Source organism: Clupea harengus, chromosome 15, assembly GCF_900700415.2.
Source record: "Clupea harengus chromosome 15, Ch_v2.0.2, whole genome shotgun sequence".
Classification (NCBI taxonomy): Eukaryota; Metazoa; Chordata; class Actinopteri; order Clupeiformes; family Clupeidae; genus Clupea; species Clupea harengus.
The window spans coordinates 4635930-4660080 of NC_045166.1; the positions used below are offsets into that span (position 1 = coordinate 4635930).

Here is a 24151-nt window from a genome sequence, read left to right on the forward strand (position 1 = left end):
CGCCATAGTACCAAACATGCTGAAGATGGGCTCTGACCTGAAACTTCTGTTTGGTGTCAATAAGAGGGAAAAGTCACGTGTGCATACTATTTACTTTTCCTTTGTCTTGTACAGTTGATGTGGCCGAGCACTCGTTCAAGTCAACCTTCCCTTTTTTTCCTGAGTTAACCACAATTTCCAATGTTATACTTTGATATCCTTTACCAACCCCACTCTCACTTGTCATATTGCTTTAACATCAGTTTTTCATCCATTTCATCATGTGTCTGAACATCTATCTAGCCCTCTCCTATGTCAGCTCTTAGAAAGGCAAGAGCACACATTAACGCCATGTAAATGGTTTTTGAACTAATCCTTTATGTTTACAACAGGATGAACCTGAGACTGCAACTTCAAAATTCACTCCATGTAGCACTCCAGGTAAGTGTAATGTAACTAGATGAACCATATAGCTGTTCTTCAGCTGTTCTACATTTAGTAACACTGTTGTACTATAGATACTCCAGGAGCACAGGTACTTATACTTGATGCTTCTTAAGCTCAATGGTGATGTAAATTCTGAAGGAATCTCACTATCTCCTTTTCAGACATGCCACGAAAAATTTGGGAGAGAACAAACACTATGAACGGTAGCAAATCACCAGTCATCGGAAGGTAATCAGAAGCATGTACTTTTATTAGAAACATTTTGTTTGCATTTTGTTTTCAGCCTTTCCAGTGAGATGGTTATGCTAAGAATACAACACCTGGCAAGGTAGCGAGTCGAGATAATAATCCAAAGTTTATACTGTCTTGAGTGTATTATATACCAGGGGCCTTGAGTGTATTATTGCTTTTACTTGACTATCAACACATATTTAGATCATATTCATCATTTTATTCATCATTGCTTGTTTAACCATGGTGGAGCTTTGTCTTATCATGGGTTTTGTTATTAGTGGGCAGACATCAATGCCACCATAACAGATATGAAGAGTATTAGCAGGGCTGTTAAAGCTGTATCAATGACAGGAGAAATCCCTGAGGACTGGAAATTAAAAGTCTTGTATTCTGATGCTACATAGTTACTCAACAAAGTTTAGTCAGTCTTTCAGTGAGTCCTTTTTTATTTGAACCAGTGCTAAGTGTATTGGGCCCACTGCAGATACAGTAAGATCAGTGGTAGTAGAGCAGAACATTTAGCAAATTCTTGCTTACCTGGGAAGAGTGCTCCCATTTTAACAAAATGCTTAAGTAATAAAATTAAACGGGAGCTGTAAAACTTTCTATATAGCTCCGGCACTTACAAGATGGACATATACAGTGCCTTGCATAAGTATTCACCCCCTTGGATGTTTTACCCTTTTATTGCTTTTATAAATCAATCATGGTCAACATAAGTTGTCTTTTTTGACAAAAAAAAAAAAAGCCCTCTTTAATGTCAAAGTGAAAACAGATTTCTACACAGTAATGTCAATTAAATACAAATATGTAATGTAAAATAAGTGATAGCATAAGTATTCGCCCCCTTTAAAGTGACTGACCTAATTCAACAGAGGTCCAGCCAATTGGTGCTGGTCCATTCACTGGTCAGTATTCAGTAATCAGTATTCCTGGCTACCATTACACCATGAAGACAAAAGAACACTCCGAGCAACTCAGAGAAAAGGTTATTGAAAAGTATAAGTCAGGGGAAGGATACAAAAAAATGTCCAAGGCACTAAACATTCCCGTGGAATTCTGTTAAATCCATCATCAAGAAATGGAAGGAATATGGCACATGTGTAAATCTGCCTAGAGCAGGCCGTCCTCACAAACTGAGTGACAGTGCAAGAAGGAGACTAGTAAGAGAGGCCACCAAGACTCCTATGACTACTCTGAAGGAGTTACAAGCTTAAGCAGCTGAGATGGGAGAGACTCTGCAACAACTGTTGCCCGGGTTCTTCACCAATCAAAGCTTTATGGAAGAGAGCCACAAAAACACATTCTGAACATTTCTGGCCAAGACTTTCAAGCTCTTAACATTGTAGACACATGTGTTGGCTACATATTGGTGATTAAGACATTTAAGTTCTATACATTTTAATTTGATTAGGCCACTAACTTTCAAACAAACAGTGTCACTCCATGTGGACAGTGTGGACAGTGTGAATACTTATGACCATGTGATATTTCAGTTTTTATTTTTTAATAAATTTGCAAAAATGTCTACATTTCAGTTTTTTTCTGTCAAGATGGGTTGCTGAGTGTACATTAATGCGAAAATGCAAATGGCTGCAATGAAACAAAGAGTGAAAAATGTATAGGGGTCTGAATACTTTCCGTACCCACTGTATATTAAATCTAGATGATTATGATTATTTTATTTTGGCTGAACCATAACCATAGCAGGCACAACTAGAAATACCATGCTCCGCTCCATAGATCATTCATTGAACTCTCTCGTTTGGATGCTTCTGTCTTTTAAGTGAGGTTTATTCATCATGGTGTCCACAGAGGGGATGGAATAGGGTTTGTGCCATTTAAGTATGGTGGTATAATGTGCTTTTCTATTACTGCTAGACAGGCAGATAAGTATCAGGAGGATCCCTGGAATGACTTTAGCATCAACCTTACCATGTCATGCCTCTGCTCTCCTCAGATCCAAATCAACACCCTCAACCCCAGGATCCTTAAGCACCAATGGAGTTCTAACAGAAGGACTTGACTACGACAGATTGAAACAGGTATTATGATTTTTAAGATCACACAAGTACTATTGGCGTTGTCTGAGCTTAGTGACTATTTTAAGGAACAATGGAAGGAAAGGAACGAAGGAAAGAACAAATGAATACACCCCATTTGTCCTTGTTAGCCCACACACCTGAAACACAAACCAACCTTGTCTCTCAGAGCAACATGGCCCAAACACAAGATAATCAATTGCAGTGCAAAATGCTGATTTACACCATGAAAAAGACTGTCAATAAGAAAGCTGTGCACTACTTAGAAGATATGTGTTCTTTATCAAATCAAATCAAATCAAACTTTATTTGTACGGCGCATTTCATACAAGGAAGTAACACAATGCGCCTCACAGTAGGAAAGAAAAGGGGGGGGGGGTTACAAACACTTGTAAAAAAAAAAAAAACACAGATTTTCAAGAGATAAATGAATAAAATAAAATAAACGTACTAACCGCACTGGCACCGTAAAGGACTACTCAGCACGGTCATCGTCAAACTAAGCTGCTGGGGGGGGGGGGGGGGCCATAATTTGGTACTAGATCCAAACGAATTTTTCTTCTGTTTGTTTTTTTAATTACTACAGGACATTTTGGAGGAGATGAGAAAGGAACTTTCCAGACTGAAGGAAGAGTTAATTGATGGTAAGTCGTCTGAGTATACTACTTTCCTTTATGATGTCTTTGCATGAGTGTCAGGCTGAGTATGTAACTGTTTAAGTATTATTATTGTTGTAGTTGTTGTGTTTAATATCAATAGATAAATATATAATATATTGAGTGAATAAAATGTAGGGTCAATAACACATTATCAATATATAAAAAAACAAGTTATTTGACTATGTTCTGTTGTGTTGTGATTTATGTGTGCCCCTATCTCTTTATTCACAGCAATCAGAGAGGAGCTTGGCAAGTCAAACTCTGCATAGAAGTCCCTCAAGCATACTATTACTTTCATTACCAGATGCTTAAGATATACTACGGTGTCATTGGAGAGTTATAAAAGAAGTGAAACATACACAGATTAAAAAGTTGGATATTAACAGTTATCATACTAATGAAGATACATTTGAGGGCAAGTAGAAACGTACAGTTGGAGCAGGCAAATTGATTGGAGGATTGACTCATAGATGCCTACATACACCTCTGTTTGGCCTGTGGCAAGGACTAGACACAGTCTTTACAATAAGGAGTTATCATGTGAAGATGGATCTCAATCTGTAGATGATGGGGATAGATCTGTATCTGAACAACAAACCCTATTAATGAGTCAGGTTATGCTGTTATTCAAACATAAGGCATTAAGACTAAAGGCTTAGGCATAAGGCTTACAGCTGGAATTTGGAGAGATCCCCGCAGGAGATAAAAGGAAGAGATTGTTGGACCAAGTCTGTTTTTGGTTTTAATAAAGCCTCGCAATCTTGATGAAAGACGACTGGTTTTAGTCGACTGCTGCTGGCCTGTGTAGCTTGTCTTCCTGAGATACTATTTTGACTTGGATCTAAACATTGCTAAAACATGAGAAGTGTTTTCATGTCATGTATGTCATAAAGTACATCATGGCCACATCAGGTAGCTGAATCCTATCATTAAAGGATGCCGTGTCTTTACAAGATATTTATGAATGCTCCACAGCTGATTTCATGAATCTGACATTGTAGCTCTTTTCCTCTTTTCTTTTGTTTTCTGGATGAGCGATGGGATACTTACGAGGGACGATGCCTTTCTACTGTAAATCATTGTAGCTCTTTAACCAAAATCACAGTAATGGGTTGCACCAATATCAACAAGACCACATCTGTAGATAGTGCTCTGAAGAGCTAACTTTTTTATCTGAAAATCTTTTTTTTAACTTCTGTCAGACTTAGTGCATGTCATATTTTGTATCGTGAAGGAGCAATGTCTGCCATAAAATTAATGTTGTCAGTTTAAAAGCAATAAGTGTGGCATTTATTTTTTGTTTTGTTTGCTCATTGTCTAAACCAATTCACCTTCATCAACAAACATCTGTATCCCCTCTATTGTTTATCTTAGGAAGCCCACCCATTTTTAAACATAATGATTTTACAATGGCAAACCATATTGCTCTGTACAATCTACATTAATCAATGTTATCCAATAATTCTCTGTTGGGTGCCGCCTCAGTGTAATGCAAGGTCACAGTCAGAGTTGCAGGCTGCATGTTTTTATTTGGTGCCATTTGTAGTGTTTTCAATTGTCAATATTGATTATGCATCTATCTATGTTTTTGTTTGTTTTGACCTTTATACAGTGGCTAAATCAGGCACACGCGTACCCTCGTGTTTTTCATTTGGATCTTTGGCTATGCTCAGATAAGAAGGAAAAGAATATCAGATAAGAAGGCAACAAAAAATAATGCACATGTAATATTTACATGAATCATGATCAGTAATAAAATACCAGTTCTGATTGTTCTCACTCAAGGTCACATGGCATATGAACATATAACCTGTTGGCAAAAATTAGAACTGGGTTGCATCCTCCCTGTAATACAAATTGTTACCTTTGATTTGGCAGTTTCTCTTTATTGAGGTTCAAGGCCTCCGTTCTTGCTCCTGTAAGGGGATCTGCAGTGATCAGGATTTGTTTCCTCGTTGGTGAGTGAACAGAAATGGACTTTATAGTATGTTGTGCTTCACAAATATAATCAGTCTCAGTTCTTGACCATGTATCTGTATGACAGAGCCAGCAAGTTGTACAAAGAGTGTTTACAGCATTGATTGCACTTTAATAAGAGTAGAAATGCACAGTGTGTTACTGTTAGTATATCAAAACCATAACCCTCAGTGGCTATCTCACCAAAGTTTCTGCTGGAGTTCCTCAACTCATTCAGTCTCTGACAAAAATATTGGCACCCTTGGACACTAAAAGAAAAACTCACAAACTTTTTTTACTGTTAGTAGTAAACATTTACACACAGAACACATCATTTTAAATCATAAAACAGACATCCTAAATTATCATAAATTACACCCTAAATTCATTATTTGGTTGCACAACCTTTGGAGAAAATAACTGCTGGCAAGCCCTTCCTCTAAACTTCAATGAGATTCCTCCATGGCTGTACTGACAGCTTGAGCCACTCCGCTTTTGCATACTGCTCCAGTTCTCTCAGATTTAAATGGTGCTTTCTTCCAACTGCTGTTTTCAGAGTTTCACAAGGGGTTCAATGAGATTTAGATCTTGACTCAATGCTGGCCACTTTAGAACAGTGCAGTGTTTTCATTTGAACCATTTCTTGGTGCTTTTTAATGTTTTGGGTCATTGTCCTGTAAGAAGGCCCATAACCTTTGTCAGTGTCAGAGTCAGCTTGGTGACAATAGGAGGAACCTCGGGCTCGGAAAGGAACTCCAAAATTATTATTCTAGGTTTCATGATCCAAACCAGATTCAATACCCAGTACCAGAAGCAGCCAAGCCATCCCAAAACATCAGTGGGATGTCCTCCATATTGGACTGTTGGGAAGAGTGTTCTTTTCTCTGATGGCTTTTTCTGTGTGAAAAAACACTAATTTGGTCTCATTGGTCCTCAGGACTTTGGCTTGTTTGGGTTTGTTATATATGTGGATACCAAAATATATTTTCATTTCATAATAATCTGAAAGAAATAATGTGTTATTTGAAAGTATGCAAGTGTGCCAATATTTTCAGCCACGAATGTATTTCTCATCTGAGCCATCTTTTCCAAAATCACAATCAAGAGAAAAATAAGTATATATTCTTTTTGTTTTGAAAATATTTTCATCAAGGTAAGTTCCCACATGAATGAACCTGTGAATTTCATTGTTTGTGCCTTGTTCTTAAGTTGAATTTAATGTCACAAATTCTGATCTAAAATTGCTTATGATAATTCTTGGTCCTTACATAAGCTCATCCACACAAGTCACACACACACAAGACAGATTGATGTGTTTGTTTTACTTATTTAAACATTTTTGGTTGCTTGTTTTCAAATGATTTTTCCTACTTTCTGTCTTCCTTATTCAATGCAGAATGTTCCAGAGTGATTTGGATATGTTCAGCTTGTTGGTATTTAAGTCTCTCACAATGCAGTAAGAATTATTTGGACGATGTAGTTAAAATACGGTCTGTAAATTGTTCATTTGTAGATCATACTATCTACTATATGCGGAGGCTATAACAAGTGGACAATTTTGATCAAACTGAAGAAATTCTGTTGAATGTTCCTGAGAAGCATTTATCAGTTTCCTTGCTCTTTATTTGTTTCTCTTATTTGCCTTGTTCCATAGTGGTCTTGTGTTAATTAGTATTTTCATACATGCTAGAATTGTTTGGATAAATGAAATAAAAATCGCAATACTCCATCAAAAGAAAAATGCCTTGCAACATCTTATTGTTCTTTTGGTTATTATTTGTGTGCCCTACCTTATCTTTAAAAATACTTTGTGAAGGACTGTAAAGTACACTGTGTTCTTAGTGTAGTAACTGGATGCTAGAATTTTCATGAATCCCCTTTTCAGTAAGTATCATCCATCAATTGGCAATGCATACTAAATCTGTCATAGCTGTGAATCAATTTGGCATTTTTCTGTGTCTGGATTTCAATTCAGAGGAAAAAAGACTTTCACAGCCATTACCAAAAAAGGAAAAAGATGCAATTCATCACATTCATAAAAGAATTTCTACAACTCCGCTCTTTTACGCAGTGCAAATCATGATAAGATTGCTTCAACCTAGGGCCCCATTTATGAAATTTTCATATGTATATGAAATTATAACGTGCATACGCTAATATCCATGCCAAAGTTCAGATATATGTATAGGTCATGTTGTTCATTTTTGGTGATGTACAGTATGTTATCCATAGTCATAAGCTGTACTTGGCCCCACTTCAACACCTCTGCCACAGAATGTCCATCTTCCCCATACTGTGGGGCATATGCTGTACCATGGCACAAAAAAAGCCTAATGTTCGCCTTGGTTAAAAAGAAAAGACCAAAGCCTGGAGTCATTGATGATGTACTCAGTAAAGAGCATGGAGGGCCTGGAAGAGCAAAGATGCTGGAGATTGCCAGCAGATTTCAGAGCAATTCAATTTTATTCATATAGCGCCAAAGCAAGCACAATGACAACAGGGATAGGGCTTGTGGCAGAAGGGGAGGGGAAACAATCAGGAACATGGCCGATAAATCATACACGTATCAGGATCAGCATGCTAGCATTCATGTGGTATATGTACACAATACATACAAACAGAACATGGTATATACATGATACATACAAACATAAGATGGTATATACATGATGCATACAAACAGAACATGGTATATACATGATACATACAAAATTGATAGAGCATAAGGTGGGGAGAGAACATTGAAGTATTGTAGAACAGCTTAGTGGGTATACAGTGTGCTCGTAAGATTACATTACAAGGGTAAGTAGAGTAATGGAACAGAAAACTATGCTGATGGTGGCAATTATTTACACTGCAGGAAAATGCTAGCACAGAGTATGGGGTAGAATAAGTGTATGACAGTGTGGTGAGTAGGTGTAGGCCGAGGGTTTCTACAAGTAGATGGAGAGACCACAGCAGCATCCCACAGCGAAGGTAGTCTAGACTAGGATGGGACGAAGTGAGTGGGTAGAGTTCAGCTACCTATATGCATACATGTACTTAATGGATATGGTGATGAGGGACAATGTCTCCACAGCAAATTAACATTTGTGAGCAAAGGTCACGCTATATGAGAGAGAAAATTTGGTTAGTAAACATCAATTTGATAAACAGGTAAAGAGATGGATTTAAGTAAACCATTAACAGTAGGTAATATGGCCACTTTATCAGTATCCGTATTGGCATAATATGATTTAGAAGGACAGGGAGAGTCAGAGGCTGCCCAGCAAGGTCTAGGGGAATTTTATTTATGTGTAGTTTTTTGATGAGTTATGTTTACTTAGTTAGGTGCGGAAATATTTGGACAGTGACACCATTTTCATAATTTTGGCCCTGGAGTTTAGGAATTGCAACAATTTTCATACATAGTCCCTTTATTTCAACGGACCTTTTCCTAAACCCTTCCTCCAATTTTGATATAAATAGCCTCAAATTAAAGCGGAAGGGCATCTCGTTATTATTTAACGACTACAGGGCACAACATTATGAAAATTGTGTCATTGTCCAAATATTTTCAGACCTAACTGTATGGTTGGCTGACATGGTGCATGTGCATTTTAGTTAGGATAGCAAGGCTGGCAGGATGTACAACAGTAAAGGCCCTCCTTCACAGTACAACATGCGTCTTTAGGCCAGCTTTATTGATATTGGGAATTTAGTTGTGATGAGTTATGTTGGCTGGCTTGGTGCATGGGGATTTTTAGTTATACAAGCATAGTAAGGCTGGCAAGATACAATAGCAGTGCACAACTGGCTGGCGACAGCCACAACACGTGCTGTATGCTGTAGGATCCGTAAGGACCCTCCTTCACAGTACAACATGCACTGTCTGTAGCCTACTCCTGCTAAACACAACAACATGCACTGTCTGTAGCCCACTCCTGCTAAACACAACAACATGCACTGTCTGTAGCCCACTCCTGCTAAACACAACAACATGCACTGTCTGTAGCCCACTCCTGCTAAACACAACAACATACCAGCAAGAAGAAGTGAAGAATGTTGTGACAGGTGACGCATTATTCGTGACTATGGGACGCACTAAAGAGGAATGTCTTTTGTTTCGCCGTTTAGGGCTCTGCATGTTAGAAGGTGTACTTTGAAATCATACTTTTGACAGGGAGCCAGTGTAGAGAGGCAAGTACAGGTGAGATGTTAATTTTTTTGTAGTTCTAGTGTGTGAGCAGCAGCATTCTGTATAAGGTGGAGGCTCTTTATCGAGTTGTTGCAACATCCGGACAGGAGAGCATTGCAGTAGCCTAGTCGTGGTATATTAAAAGCGTGGATACGTTTTTTTTTTTTTTGCATCTTGGAGGGATAGGACTTTTTCTAATTTTGGCAATATTGCATAGATGAAAAAATGATGTCTTGGAGATCTGTTTTATGTGAGTCAAGTAGCGGCTCTTGGTTGATAATTACACCAAGATTTTTGATACCAGTGTTGGACGTTGATGAGATGCCATTGAGTGTGGGTAGATGACTAGATAGTGTAATTCTCAATTGGTTAGGGCCTACAAGCATAGCCTCAGTTTTATCTATTGAGTTAAAGCAGCACAACAGAGGAATTGCTAATCGCTAATGAGATGCTAGCAGCTAAACCTAGCAAAACCTGTTGAAATTGGATTACTTTGACACTATGACAAAACTAGTGAGTTAACAACTTTCCTAACACAGTCAAACATCATGCAAGTGCAACACAAGACAAAGCAAGACGGCAAATAAGTTACTTACCAGTCCGGCAGAGAGTAGTACTCGGGCGGCTTCCAGAAACTTACATAGCGCAGTAATATGCCTACAGACCCTGGTATGGCATTGGCACAGAGGCTGTCATGGCAAAAAGTGACCAGGTGCCAAAAAGAGCCCGGGTGATGTAATATTGGCTTTCGAACGACTTTTGAGTGACAGTTGCTATACCAACGCTTGCATTACGTAACCCGGATACTACGTAACCCGGGCACTTTTTGGTCAGTCTCGTTCGAAAGCCATCAGCTACTTGTTAGTCACTTAATATTGTGCCTAAAACTATTAAGTATTCCGTTTTAGCTACACCTGCCGGTATCCTGTACATCAACATTTGCAGTCAATACTACTTTTTTAATCGCTATATATTGTGGCTAAACAAATTTTTACCCGGTAAATAAAGTGTTCCATTTTAGCCGTTTACATCATCATTTGCATTTCAATTGAAATTGTTTAGAGTAGAAATTCGTTTTTATAACAAGGAGAAAATATACTGATATACGGTGCTTGTTTATCTACCGTTTTAGCAAGCCAGCCAGTTAATTTGCTAACATCTTAAATAATATACGGTGCTTGTTCATCTACCTTTTTAGCAGGCCAGCCAGTTAATTTGCTCACATCTTAAATAATATACGGTACGGTGCTTGTTCATATACCTTTTAAGCAAGCTAGCCAGTTAATTTAATAACATCTTAAATAATATATGGTGCTTGTTCATCTACCTTTTAAGCAAGCCAGCAAGTTAATTTGCTAACATCTTAAATACTATACGGTGCTTGTTCATCTACCTTTTTAGCAAGCCAGCCAGTTCATTTGCTAACATCTTAAATAATATACGGTGCTTGTTCATCTACCTTTTTAGCAAGCCAGCCAGTTCATTTGCTAACATCTTAAATAATTTAAGATCTACCATTATGTGTTGATATAGGCCTATTTAGAAATACTTGGGAGAGTTCATACTAGCTTGCTAGCTAAACACTAAGCAAAATAATGTGCCCCAGCTAACGGAGTAATCGCTAACGAGATGCTAGCGGCGAAACCGGTTGAAATGTACTTACTTTGACACTATAACAAAGTTGTGAGTCAACAACTTTCCTAACACAATCAAACATCAAGCACATGGTTGTTTTGCTTGGTTTATTGCAGGTAAAATACAGGCAAGCTGGTCTCAGGTAGCGAAGTATAATGCGAGATGCTCTGGGGTAAATTGCGTTATTGAGGTTGTCTGACTTCCAAAAAGAGCCCGGGTGACGTAATGCTAACGTTGGTATGGCAACTGTCACTCAAGAGTCGTTCGAAAGCCAATATTACATCACCCGGGCTCTTTTTGGCACCCGGTCACTTTTTGCCATGACAAGGCCATTCGCCATATTAAACGTCATTCCAGCGCCCCAATTTTTTTAAGATGTTATTTTAAGGTAAAATTGCTAATCCTAACCCTAAAGTACAATTGCTACATACTGTTACTTTAAGGAGCATCAATATCCCAGAGAGAGAGAGCTCAATGGAACTAAAGTAATTGGAACAGGATATGGTGCTCTTTTTATACAGCTAGAAAACAGATGAAAATGTTCAGAGGCCATTAACCATTAGCTCAGCAAAGAGGCCAGCAGCGGCTGAAGATGCAGTGGGGAAAAAGTCAGTCAATCAGATGGCTAAGGATGTGTGGAGAGGCAGCCTGCTATTGAGGGGACCTCAGAATGAATGAAAATGAATTGATTGAGTGCCATCTTCAGGAGATGTCTCAATTGATGGCCGAAACATATTGCATCCAGCGTGCAACCATCAACAAAGGAAGCCCTGTAAAGACAGTATTGGAAGAATGGCCCTTCCTTTTTGAAGCTGTTCATCTGTTTGATCACACATGTACCCTCCTTGGCTTTCTGGTACAAACATAGCTAAACCGAGGAATTGACAATTAAAAATGTCCTTGACTGGAAAAGGGATGAAGATACAACTAGGTGAAGATCAAGTACAGCTGATCTCTGGTATTGCAAAATTCTTCAATGAAAAACCCTTTTTTACCAAAATGAGGTAAGAGGTTTTTGTTTTACAGATATGCTGTCAGGTATTACAATTTGAAACATTGGAGAGGTTAAACATATGTCCAGCATATGAGCAGCAAAAATTACTCAGTTTTCAAAAGGCTGAATTAACTTTTCAATTGGAAGGACAAAAAAAACTAATTTTTGTGGTTATCAGGATACAGAACTAAACAAGTTTAATGTGACTGCTTTGTGGGTAGTTAGCTTGCTAGCTAACGTGCTAACTGGTCGCATTGTGTTTCTACTATGTTCCACGTCTGACCATAAGCTTAAAGATGTGACTACATCGGTACGCAGACCCCTGGAACGATCTTAATGTACCATGAACAGGTCGATGGCCCTATTTTAAGTTATGAATCGGTTGACTGGGTTCTGCTTCAGTATAAACTAAGCTGCTGCAGAAGAATCTTAAAAGTCATGTTACTTTCAAAATAATGACTGCCTCTCATTTGCTAATAAATCTGCACGACTTCTGGTGTTGAACTTTTACGACACTTTGTATGGATAATGTCCAAATGTTAGAAGATTTCTATATGTACTATATTACTAAATGAAAATTGAAAAACAGAAATCATTATTTATATTTATTCTTCTCAAATGTAAACTGTGAAAACATCAACATATCTGAAAGACCAATGCAAAAAAATTAAAATAAATACAAAAAACACAGGTGCCAAAATGTAACTGCGATCAATGAAACGATCTGTGGAAATGACTTCTATTCTGTTCAAAACAAACCCTAAAAACCACCTTCAGTCTACAACTACAACAGACATTATATAAAAAAAAATCAAAATCTACCTCAACATGATAATCTATATTTACATTTCAAATTACAATTCATTTGGGTTTAAGAGAGCAAAATTTGGATACAAAATATACTACAAATCAACACAAATCTAGTATAAAAATATACACAACCATGAAGATATTTTTTTCTTTCAACGTTGAAGTCCTGAGAGGGAACACCTGTTTTACTGTACATAAGAGCATTAATATCTCTTAATACAAGATACACACTGATACCAAAATATACCTTTCAAAATAAAAATGTTAAATATCAAGCTGAGACTGATTCTTTAATACTTAAGGTAACAAAAATGAATAACTTCATAAGACAAGCAATGTTGCTGGTTATCATGCGAACTTTAAAACAGATCTATGTACAGGAATGTACACCACAAAACTGATCTTTTTCTAAATGAACAAAAAGTCAAAAAGTATCAGTATCCAGTTTACTTTAGCATTAAAAACGCCAACCTTAATTGTACTCATGTTAAAAACAAACTAAAAGATTTGATCCCATTTAAAACAGTCTCAACATGAAAGATTATTTTTTCCTGGCCATCTTGTTCCAAATCCGTGGCTGGGGTGAGGCAGTGAGGTTCAGTAGATCCGGGGAAAGAAGCGGTAAGGTACTGCCTTGCAGTACTCGTCCCACGCAGAGCCATACTTTTTCCTGCACTGATGCTCATCTCTGGAGTTGCGGTGTATCAGCAGGAGGACCAGATAAATAAGATAGAAGTACGGCGCAGCGTGCACAAACCCTACAAAAAAGGTCAAACAATTAAAAGTCAACACAAAAAAACTAAACAAACAAACATAACTATAGGTAACTTTTTTGTTTGTTTAACGATTATCTATAAAATGAAGGACCTCAAATTAATCTTGAGATTCAGTCAAAATCGGACGGTGCTTAACTGCATTAAAAAAGCAGAATTTGCATGGATGGATGCCTTAAACTCCATTCAGAGGTAGTCAGTGAAAAAGTTTGGTCAAGTTCAACAACAGTGTTGATGTAAGTGCCAGGCTGCCTGCCATTGTTTTATACCACAATCTTGTATCAATTCTGTACACAATGATTAATTGATCAATTAGCCAAATTAAACTACCATGAAGTGAATTGCTTTTTTGTGTACACAAGTAAATATGGGCTATTTCTATTCTATACAATCAGAAGCTCCACGGTGAGATCTAAGGAAGAGATCCCATTCTGACCCTATATTAACCCTATTTGAGATGTGTTTTTTCTAGGGCTGTCAGCGTTAACGCGTTAATCTATGCGATTAATGCAGCCGCGATTAACGCGATAAAATATTTTAACGCAATTAACGCAACTTAAAAAAAAAAAAAATATATATTTTTTTTTTTTTTAATGCCTTTATTTGGATAGTTATGAAGTTATGACAGGAAGCGATGCGGAGAAGAGGTGGGGAGAGGATTGGGAAATTACATCAGGCCAGACTTGAACCTGTGTCCCCTCGGGCAATGTAAGTAGGGGGCTTGGCCTACCAATAGCCCCCCTTGTTCAAAGTGGGGAATGACAGAAAAAGTTTGACAACCACTGCGGTAGTTGAAGATGGAGAGAGCTGAGGGATTGTTGGGCGGAAAGTTTCTGTTTAATAGGCAAAATTACGGAACAATCGACAAAACTAAAGTTGTATGTAGCATTTGTCAAATTGAATTTAGCCATCACAGAAGCAGCTCGTCTTTAAGTTATCACCTTAATGCAAAGCACCCGACAGAAAGCAGTCCCAGGTTATATGGTCGCCAACCCACACTCTACGACTTCTCTAGTAAAATAACTAGACCAGTCCGTGAAAAGGTTACCAACGCTTTAGCAGTTTGGGTTGCCGGTGATTGTCGGACCATCAACATAGTTAAGGACGTTGGGCTGACTGAGGTGATTCGAATTGCTTCAGGAGACAACTCTTACGATTTACCGTTGAGGGGCACCATTGTGTCTTGCATACATTCCTTTTATGACGGCGAGAGAGCACAAAAAATTCAGTTCCTCGAGCAAGCTGCCACCGTCACCCTTACTGGTGACCACTGGACATCAGTCAGCAATGACAATTACCTGGGTGTCACAGCTCATTTGATTGACAATGTATGGAAATTGTCTGTTTTTTTTTTTTACTTCCAATGAAAAATATCTCAAACAAATTTTTAATCGCGATTAATCTAGATTAATGAATTTCAAAATGTGAGATTAATTAGTTATTTTTTTTTTATCTATTGACAGCCCTAGTTTTTTCACACACATCATTGCTTTCCCTAGTTGCCCAATCCCCAAGCAGTTTCAGACTTATTCTACAGTCACCATTTCCACACATAGTAACATTAGATACAATGCACAAATGAATTCTGCATGAAAGGTGATTCAGAATTTTTGTGAATTGCCCATTTTCATCAGAAGATTATTTCACAAATACGACCTAATAGCACATTCTTCTTTTTTTAAATCTGTGTATATTGGTAACTGGTACTTGCTTATGAAAAGGTTTGAAACAAAGACCATTAATCCCTTTGTTTTCACAGCAACATAAAATAACTGAATTTATTCATTTAAATCCACAACATGACCTGTACAGCTCTAGGTGATTTAACGTGGAATGTCACTCACCACACGGGAGAGACCAAGCCAGGCCCATGAGTAGGTCACCCAAGTAGTTTGGATGGCGGACGAAGCCCCACAATCCAGACACAATGAGGCTCTTTCCAGTGGCCGTAGAGATGGTCTTCAGATCTGCACAAAAGCCAATATCTTAATAAACATATTCAATTACACAATACACCTGTACAAAAAATATTTCAAATTGCTTCACTTACGGGAATGTGATGGATCAGATGGGTTTTTTCTGAAGTTATTTTTCTGGGAGTTCGCTTTGCGAAATACAAAGTATCCAATTCCTTTGGGTCAGAACAAAATGTAATGAAAAACAATTCTAGTTTACATACTATAACATACTATTCAAAAGTTAGTTACTAAATGCAACACTGCCAGTTGCTCTGAAACTAAGCATTTTTGTCTTTACTCACCTTTGATAGTGATAATGACGGCAATGAACAACATAGAGAGCTCACTTGGGTGACTGACCAAGTAGTGTGCTTGGCAGGTAAAAGTGAAAGGGACCCACACCAGGTCTCCAAAAGCCAGCATGAACCCAAAACCATCATGAACTATATCCATAGTTGTCAGAAGTTTCTCCTAAAATTCAAGAGGTAAATGAAAGTCTGTTACAGCTTCAAACCTTAACTAGATAACAACTAGGGCCCACTTGTGATCCTAGCTGTTCATATCACTACACAGCTGGGTTCAGTCCTTCAATACAGGTAAGACCCAAATGGTGGTAAGTAAGGCACAGCTTAAATAAAGTACTGCTTTTGTGGCATGAAGCAACCGTTTGTGGCATGCAAATGTCAATTCTGAATCACCTCTATGAAGCTACTGATAAGAACAGGGAAAACACCTGTGCTTATACCTGACCCTAATAATAGCATCACACAGCTGATTCAGAATTAACATTTAATGAAGAAAAATGCAAATTCCTAAATTTGTTTAAATCAAGGTAAATTAAATGTACCATGATCAACCAACACAGATGTCCTACAGTATTATACGGGAACAATAGGACAGAGAAAACAATAGCATATATCCAAATAAATTGTTATAAAAATGTACTAATTAAGTAATAAAGAGTGACTGCTTGTTATGCCATGGGTTATTCAGGAAACATACAATGATGTCATAAAAATGACAATAAGAGAATGGGGGCCAGTTGCACAACGTTAATAGCTTAACTGAATGTTTCTCTCTTAATTCAAATGCATTGCGAAAAGAATTGACCTTTCAGACAACAAAATATTTCAGTTGCTGACTAAAGTGTTCAGTCACAGGCAGCTGAGGCTGTATGCAGTTGTTAGGGCAGAATGTTTTCATGAATGTAAAGAGTTGTAAACAGTATTATTGACTTATATTTAGTGTGTACTCACTTTAGTGACAAGGGTCTGAAGTAGTTTTTAGGTGTATAAATATATGAATCTATATAACTGTTTTGAGAAATGTTCACATTTGGCAGAGGTAACTTGTAAAGTCACCAATACTAGCCAGCAAATAGTATAATAGGTAGAGCCACGCCTGTGAACCCATTAAATTGTAGTCATCTGTAGCCGTCAATCATCATCAATGGAAGTGGCCACAGCTGTCCAGTCAAGAAGGGACTCAATCGCAATTGGAATTGAACTCGTATTTTCTGTGTTGGATGGTATGGCCACTATAGTGAGTGACATTAACTTTGTGATAAAATGGAGCTCAAAAAGTTGTCTTAGGCACCAGCAACAGGCCTAATTAGCTAACAATGCTAACGTGGTTTTGTCAGCCGTCTTCAGTCACAGCACAATTCTAAAAGACCAATATGTAATCAATTATTGTATATATAAAAAAAATAAAAAAATAATGACTGTACTAAAATGACACAATAAACATGATATGTTGTCAGAGATTAAGGAAGCATGTTTCACACGTCTGTGTTTTGGCTTGTGTGATTCCGCCCTTTGCTCATTTCTCTAGTACTATTTTGACACGCCAGATAAGAACGCAAACACAGCATGCAACTGCCATGGAAGTAAGCAAACTAACTGGACCAACAGAAATAATGTTTGATTCTACCCAACCAAAACCGGTGAAGTGATCCCAAGTAGAGCTGGCTAATGCATCATCCTAACACTCATTAATTTACTACCATCAGCCACACCGAATGGTCAATGGATGTGGTCAAATTTTGCCAGCGTTAGACACTCTGTCCTCTCTGTCGTTCTTCCTCTGGCTCTTCCTCGCTGTACTCTGCATCTTGGACCAGAACCATACTGGTCAAGCCTCGTTTTATCGGTTTCATCACAAATTTTGTAAGTGCGTGACACTGTATCTCAGGGATCTCACTTAATATCATGGATTTTCACTCCCAACAGCATAAAATAATAATTACAAGTACATTAGACTCCTGTGCAGTGCAAGTCAGAAACTGCCATGGCCGCACTGTATGGCTTACTGTCTGTGTAGCAGGTTTAGGCTACTATAGGTCAACAAAGTTTCTGCATCACTGTACAACTTCTCTCAAGGCGAACCAGACCTATTTTCGAAATGACTTGCAAATGTAACAATATTCTTGCACGTGTTGTCTTTTGTTTGTATCTCACAGATTTCAACCACTGACCTCACAGATTTCAGTCATATTAAAATTCACAGGTATGCTGGACCTGCACTCTCTCTTGTCTGTCCATTTCTCTCTCTAGCTCATCCTTTCCGCCTTCTCCCTTTCACGGCGACACCTGACCTTGGCTTCATTTGACTCTGGTGAGGGCACTTCATAACCAAGGTCTGCATCGACCTGGAACAAGGGGCAACTGTAGGCTACTACGAAATAGATGTGAAGTCATGTATATGTTATCTGTTAAATTGAGCAATATGTTATCATCAGGGCCTGGAAAAAAGTAACTCAAAATCCAGTCTGTAGCCTATTTTCGGAGCAGTAGGCTTGTTTTCAGGATAATAGGTTTAGCTTTGGCTAATGTTCATAGCCAGCCTAGCATCTAGCCAACACTGCAGTGTCTATTGTTTGCAAATCATAAACCAGCTCATATTTTTTTATATACTCTGTCAAACATATACTGTACATTAGCTGATCTACTACTAGTGTAGGACTCGTTGTTGTTTGCTACTGTCAAAGTTTAATGTTGCTCATCTTGCACTCCTTCGCGTATGTTCAGTGTCCTCAACCTGGCATCCTGCTTGTGCTTCGAGTCCGGGTGAGGAGGGGCTCAGCGGGAGACCATGCTCTCCACAATATTTGAAATTTGAAATGCATGACTGATTGTAAACTACAGATAGCTCCTTTAATAAGTGCTGCTCCTGTTCACTGCCCTAAAATTCTGTGGGTGGTTAGGTGAATTGGAATTGTGTTTGATGGCACACTGGGTTCTCATTGCGTAGCTTTCTTTGCAGCCAACTATATCACTTGGTGGAACGGTCAAGAGATTTGCTTTGCTCTTTCGTGACTGTGTTTACAGCCTGGGCAAGCTCCTGACACTTCAGTGCATTGCGAATTATATTAAGCATACATAATGTAAATGCTTAAAAACCTATATGCACTATTCATGCGGTTCAATCACGTTCTGCTAGACACAGTCATTACAGTGGTTTTGAGAAACAACTGAATGGTTAGCCCACTTCGTAAAAAACACGGATATATGTTGTATATCGTATTCAGCATACAAATACTGGGGGGAGCTGTGGCGCAAGCAGCAGCATCTCTGTACCATGAATGCATCTGAACGCCCATGGGGACCCAGGTTCGAGTCCGGTTTGCGGTCATTTGCCAGTGCCCCTCCAGCTCACTTCCTGTCTCTCTCTACTGTCCTATCTGATTAAAGGCATAAAAGTCCAAAAATGATTCTTGAATGAATGAATGAATGAATGAATGAATGAATGAATGAATGAATGAAAAACAGGGATGTAATTGTTGGCCCATATCACCCAGGCTTAGTAGTTGTGTAGTGAGACATGAACCACAACTAGTCACAGACGATCATAGACTCATCACAAGGAGATCAGACAGGACTGATACCCATTATCATACAAATGTGATAACAGCACAAGCCTGAAAGCCTTCTCTAAATCCACTGATCAAGAATGACCTAAAATAGTACCTAAAATAAGAGAAATGTTCAGCTAGGGTGGGATACCCAATGAAATCAAACTGAAAATGATTTACGGTCAGAGAATTTACTTTGGAATTGTCTGGAATGCAGCGTAAGCACAGTGAGGAGTATGTTACATTAACCTTTCACCTATTTTACACAAAGCCATCATTTACCCCCGGCGCTTGGTTCTGACATGCTGTGATGTGTTTTGAAATGTTCTTACAATAAAGTCACATCTATTTGTTTAAATACTAGAATATGTAAGTGGTATATGCAGGTCATTTTTTTTCATTTGTGCTGAAATATGTGCATGTGTGCGAAAATCATGGACCACAGTGACAAACTGTTTTGGTCACTTGAAGTAAATCTCTCTTCTAAATATTGTTTTTAACATCGCTTATTCACTCTGCACACTAACGAGAATGGCATGATATCACTTTCAGAACACTGACAGCCTACACAATGAATGTTGATAAGATAGTGGGAAGAGGGACTATTACAGTTGTGTTGACACCGGTCAAAGGTAATGACCCATCAGTCTGATATGTCATTGTGGCCCTCTGCCCCCTACACAGGTGAATTGTAAGTCAGGAACTATGGAAGTCAGTGTGAATTGTAAGAAAAGAGGGAAGAAAAGGCTTTCTACAGTTTAGAGAAAATGCTGTAGTCCAAATCCAAACATGAAATGGATAAAATGTTAATGCATTCCCAGAATAATATGGAACGATGTAAGTCCATAGAATGCTATTCATTATAATGGCGATAATATTATAACTTTATCTTAGGTAGGCTATTTGAGTAAACTATTGAACATGTGGCCGATGTATGGGATCCATCATATACATTGTTCACTATAAAAGCTAGGCAACTTATCATTGGTCTGAAACACTCATTGCAAAAATCCTCCTTAAATGGGATCACAGGAATAAAATGAGCTGCTTTGATCCATACGACTATCATTAACGTTAGCTGTATTTAGCAGTTTTTACTACATCATAGGCCTTCTGTAGTGAAAGCTGATATTTGTTGTGCAAACAAAAAAAATTAAGTCTACTTGTCTGTGTAAGCTAAGGGAAATTTGTAAAACAGGAATGACTTAAGAGAGAGCCAAAGATAAAAACAGTTTGCATGTAGAAAATGAGTTGCTGATACCGCTTGTTTCAATATATGTTACTGACATTTTTTTGGTTTTTAACTGACAGAGAAGTTGGGCTACTATAGCTAACAAACTATGTTTGCCTACTATGTAAAGCCTACATAAAGTTGAGCATGCTAAGATAATTCAGAGTCTACTCTAAAACATGTGTGCACTGTAACACTATGGAGAGAAAAAACCTTTAGTCCAACTTAAGCCTTAGGGCCAATGATTTTCCACTATAACGGAAAACGGACGGAATTTGCGGAAAGTACCCTTTGAAACAGAATTGCAATTTTCAGACGGAAACATCATTTTGTGCATCAAAATCGCTAGGGTTGGGGGGGAGAAAAAAAAAATCGATTTTTCGATTTCTCTCGATTCTCTCTAGAACTATTCGGTCTCGATTCAGAAAATTTCATAATCGATTTTTTTTTTTTTACACATTCATTTTGTGTTGAAATGCAAGCTGCATCGATTATTGCATTGTTCATAGAAAATCATAATTGTGACAAGGAAAAACTTTTTCTCTAATAAAAAAAATAGAGATTTGAGACTGATGTTAAAAACTCAAATGTTTTAAAAATCGAGATGCATCGATAATCGTTTTAGAATTGATAATCGGTTTAGAATCGATAATCGGTTTAGAACCGAATCGTGAGGTGCCAAGAGATTCCCACCCCTAAAAATCGCCCAAATTCCCGTTTTTTGCCCTGCAAGACTGTATTTATTTCAAATAAGCACAACAACGATCGCAAGGATGAACAAACATTAATTAAAAAACAAAACCACTGAGAAAATGTCACGTCTGCGTTGAATTCCGCTCCGGCCACGCCCCCCCTTTTTGACGCACACACCTCCACTACAGCCTGTCACATTAATTCGCTCATCTTCCCAATCGCCTGCAAATAATGTTTTTTTTAGTCTTCTGTTTTGTTGATGGCTGACAAACAACAATCTTATAAGGTTTGGGTCACTTGTGGCACACATTATTCCCTCATTTTAAGCCATCAATCTACCTCAGGGTGAACAAAATGAGCCAAAACGAAAAACCGGAATTCACCAAAATGTGAAACGGAAAATCATTGGCCCTAAAGCCTGTGTTTACAAATCACATAAGTTGGAGAGCTGAGACAAGTTAGCTAGCTAGTCTAACCTAACTACAGGCTAATCAGCATAGCACAGCTCAACATAGCAAAACTAGTTACGACAAATCACTTAGCTACTAGTCATAAACAAAATTGTATTGAAACAAAGGTAAAAAAGAAACCTTCAGAAACTTTAAATAGTTAAAATGAACTAGATGGCAGCCTTTCATGGGTAATTTTCAAAATCAACTGTAGCGGGCATTAATTGATTTGATGCTGACACCTTTGTACACCATTTACCTACATGATTTTGAGCTGTACTCAACACTGTGCTTTTTTAAAAGTATTTTGTACCTGCACGGTATATTAAAGGATAGATTAATGTAAATACCAGCGTGTACATTGTCTTCAAATCTTGTTTAAACCTTAAAAGAAAAGTACTTCACCTCATGCCAAAGTCCATCTGCCACCCAGAGGAATTGGAAGATGGTCACCAGCCACATGGCAGGGGAGGGGCTGTCCAGCTTCTGTACTTTCATCTCAGCAAGCAGCATGGAGAAATTGATAAGAAGCTGAAGACATTTGAGATATTAGTGTTATTCCCATTAAGTAATGCATTAAGACCGATTGCATTTTAAAAGACACCTTTCAAATGCAGTGTTAAAACTAAGAAACAAGGGTCTAGCTTTGAGGGAGCCATTCAAATCAAAATAACAGACCTAAAGACACACTCACCCAACCAATTAAACCTGGACGCATTTCACAGAAGAATTTCACATCGAAGCTCCTGATGCGTGGGTTCAGCTCCCGGCCCATGAAGAAGTCATGAAATAGATATCCTAAGGGACCAATCGCAGAAACTTCAATCTCTGAAATAAGCAACACCTCAGTCCCAGTATCTACTGTACTCTAATCATGAGAACAGTTAATACAATGTGTGCTATTATGTGTGATATTAAAGAATGTAACATAGTATTGCACACAGCAAGACAGCACAAAATGTTTTTTCTTAGCTCATTAATGAAAACCTCACTGTAGGCCCTTTCTAGCTGACTGTTCCAAAGCCTCTCATGGGACAGACGTGCTGGAACTCTGAGAGCACCCAACTTTAAGTTTTTTCGGGTTGGCCTCTTGACAGTACTGCAGGAACTACAATGGAATGCAACAGCCTCAACTGAATTTTATTTTCCGAAATTCAGACAGAGATTTTTAGTTGTTTTGTTCATTGTTTTTGTCAAAGTCTCATCACTGGCTTTGTAGCGTGATGACATTAAAAATGCAGCTTGCTGCTGTCCACGCTCAATAGTTCACTAGGTATAACACAAGATACTTTATGACACTAATGTTTTTGGTATTAGCCATAGACATATCAGCCTAGCAATAAAATAACCCAACTGCTGTGTTCAAAGAACGTAGCTGAAACAAGCTTGCTATGCACACTTCACCAGTGAACAACCAAACACAGTAAATCTTAATGATGACATCTTTCAGTGGACCATATAACGTAGAGGTAAGGTAAGAGAGTTTATCAACCACGTATCACATAGTCCACTTATTTCAGTTATGGTTATAAAGTATGCTAGTCATGGTGAACTAGTAGATAACTAGTTTGAGATTAGCCTGGTCGGAGTTCCTAGTGTTATTACAGTCTTTTTTTTATTTTTAAAGACCGTTTTAAGCAACATTTTCTTTTTGTTTGGACCGGCAAACCGAACCAAAATTGCGATTGTAGCAACACTTAGACACTGTTAGAGCATTTAAAACCACATAACACCAGGAAGACATGATGCTTCTGAATATGATAGCCATTCATCTAAAACGCATGCTTTTCTGACATAATGCTCTGAAACAAAGGTGATTGCGTCCGACTAGGGGTCATCCAAGTACATTGTAGACTAACGTTATCCACAAGTTTCATTTACGTGTACCAATTCGAACCATCTATCAACTGGTGATTATACACATCAAATCAGTTCTTTGTTGTTTGGACGAACATTACAATGTATATACAATTAATACCATAGTGACACCCTAGTAACCATCTGAACTACTTTACAGCTTAGCAACCACCCTGATTAGCATAGTGATACCCTAGCAACCACCATATCAACCAACTGAACCATCATACCAACACCCTAGCAACCACTTTGAGTACCATGGCGAAACCCTACAACCACCATAGCAACAACCCCAACTATCCTATCAACAACATAGCAACCACGTTGACACCCTAACAACCACCATCTCTTTAATGTATTTGCATCTAAACTGCATATCCTCTCTCTCCATCTATCTACCTGCT

General features: G+C 38.2%; 2 protein-coding genes across 8 annotated transcripts in view; one reads left to right on the forward strand and one right to left on the reverse strand.

The window, feature by feature from the left end:
* enah (ENAH actin regulator) overlaps positions 1-7058 on the forward strand; it is a 73831-nt gene extending 66773 nt beyond the window's left edge. For all 7 annotated transcript variants that reach the window (XM_031581935.2, XM_031581937.2, XM_031581938.2 and 4 more), the window contains 5 exons: positions 372-420; positions 588-654; positions 2621-2705; positions 3289-3346; positions 3593-7058. In XM_031581935.2, the coding sequence (XP_031437795.1) occupies positions 372-420; positions 588-654; positions 2621-2705; positions 3289-3346; positions 3593-3630 (297 nt within the window). In that variant the 3' untranslated portion in view covers positions 3631-7058. The remainder of the gene's footprint in view (positions 1-371; positions 421-587; positions 655-2620; positions 2706-3288; positions 3347-3592) is intronic.
* A 5655-nt stretch (positions 7059-12713) lies between these two features.
* Positions 12714-24151, reverse strand: part of lbr (lamin B receptor) — a 29684-nt gene continuing 18246 nt past the window's right edge. The window contains exons 9-14 of the mRNA XM_031581437.1: positions 22585-22688; positions 22296-22421; positions 15967-16135; positions 15757-15837; positions 15551-15673; positions 12714-13691 (exon numbers count right to left, since the gene is read on the reverse strand). Of these exons, the coding sequence (XP_031437297.1) occupies positions 13531-13691; positions 15551-15673; positions 15757-15837; positions 15967-16135; positions 22296-22421; positions 22585-22688 (764 nt within the window). The 3' untranslated portion in view covers positions 12714-13530. The remainder of the gene's footprint in view (positions 13692-15550; positions 15674-15756; positions 15838-15966; positions 16136-22295; positions 22422-22584; positions 22689-24151) is intronic.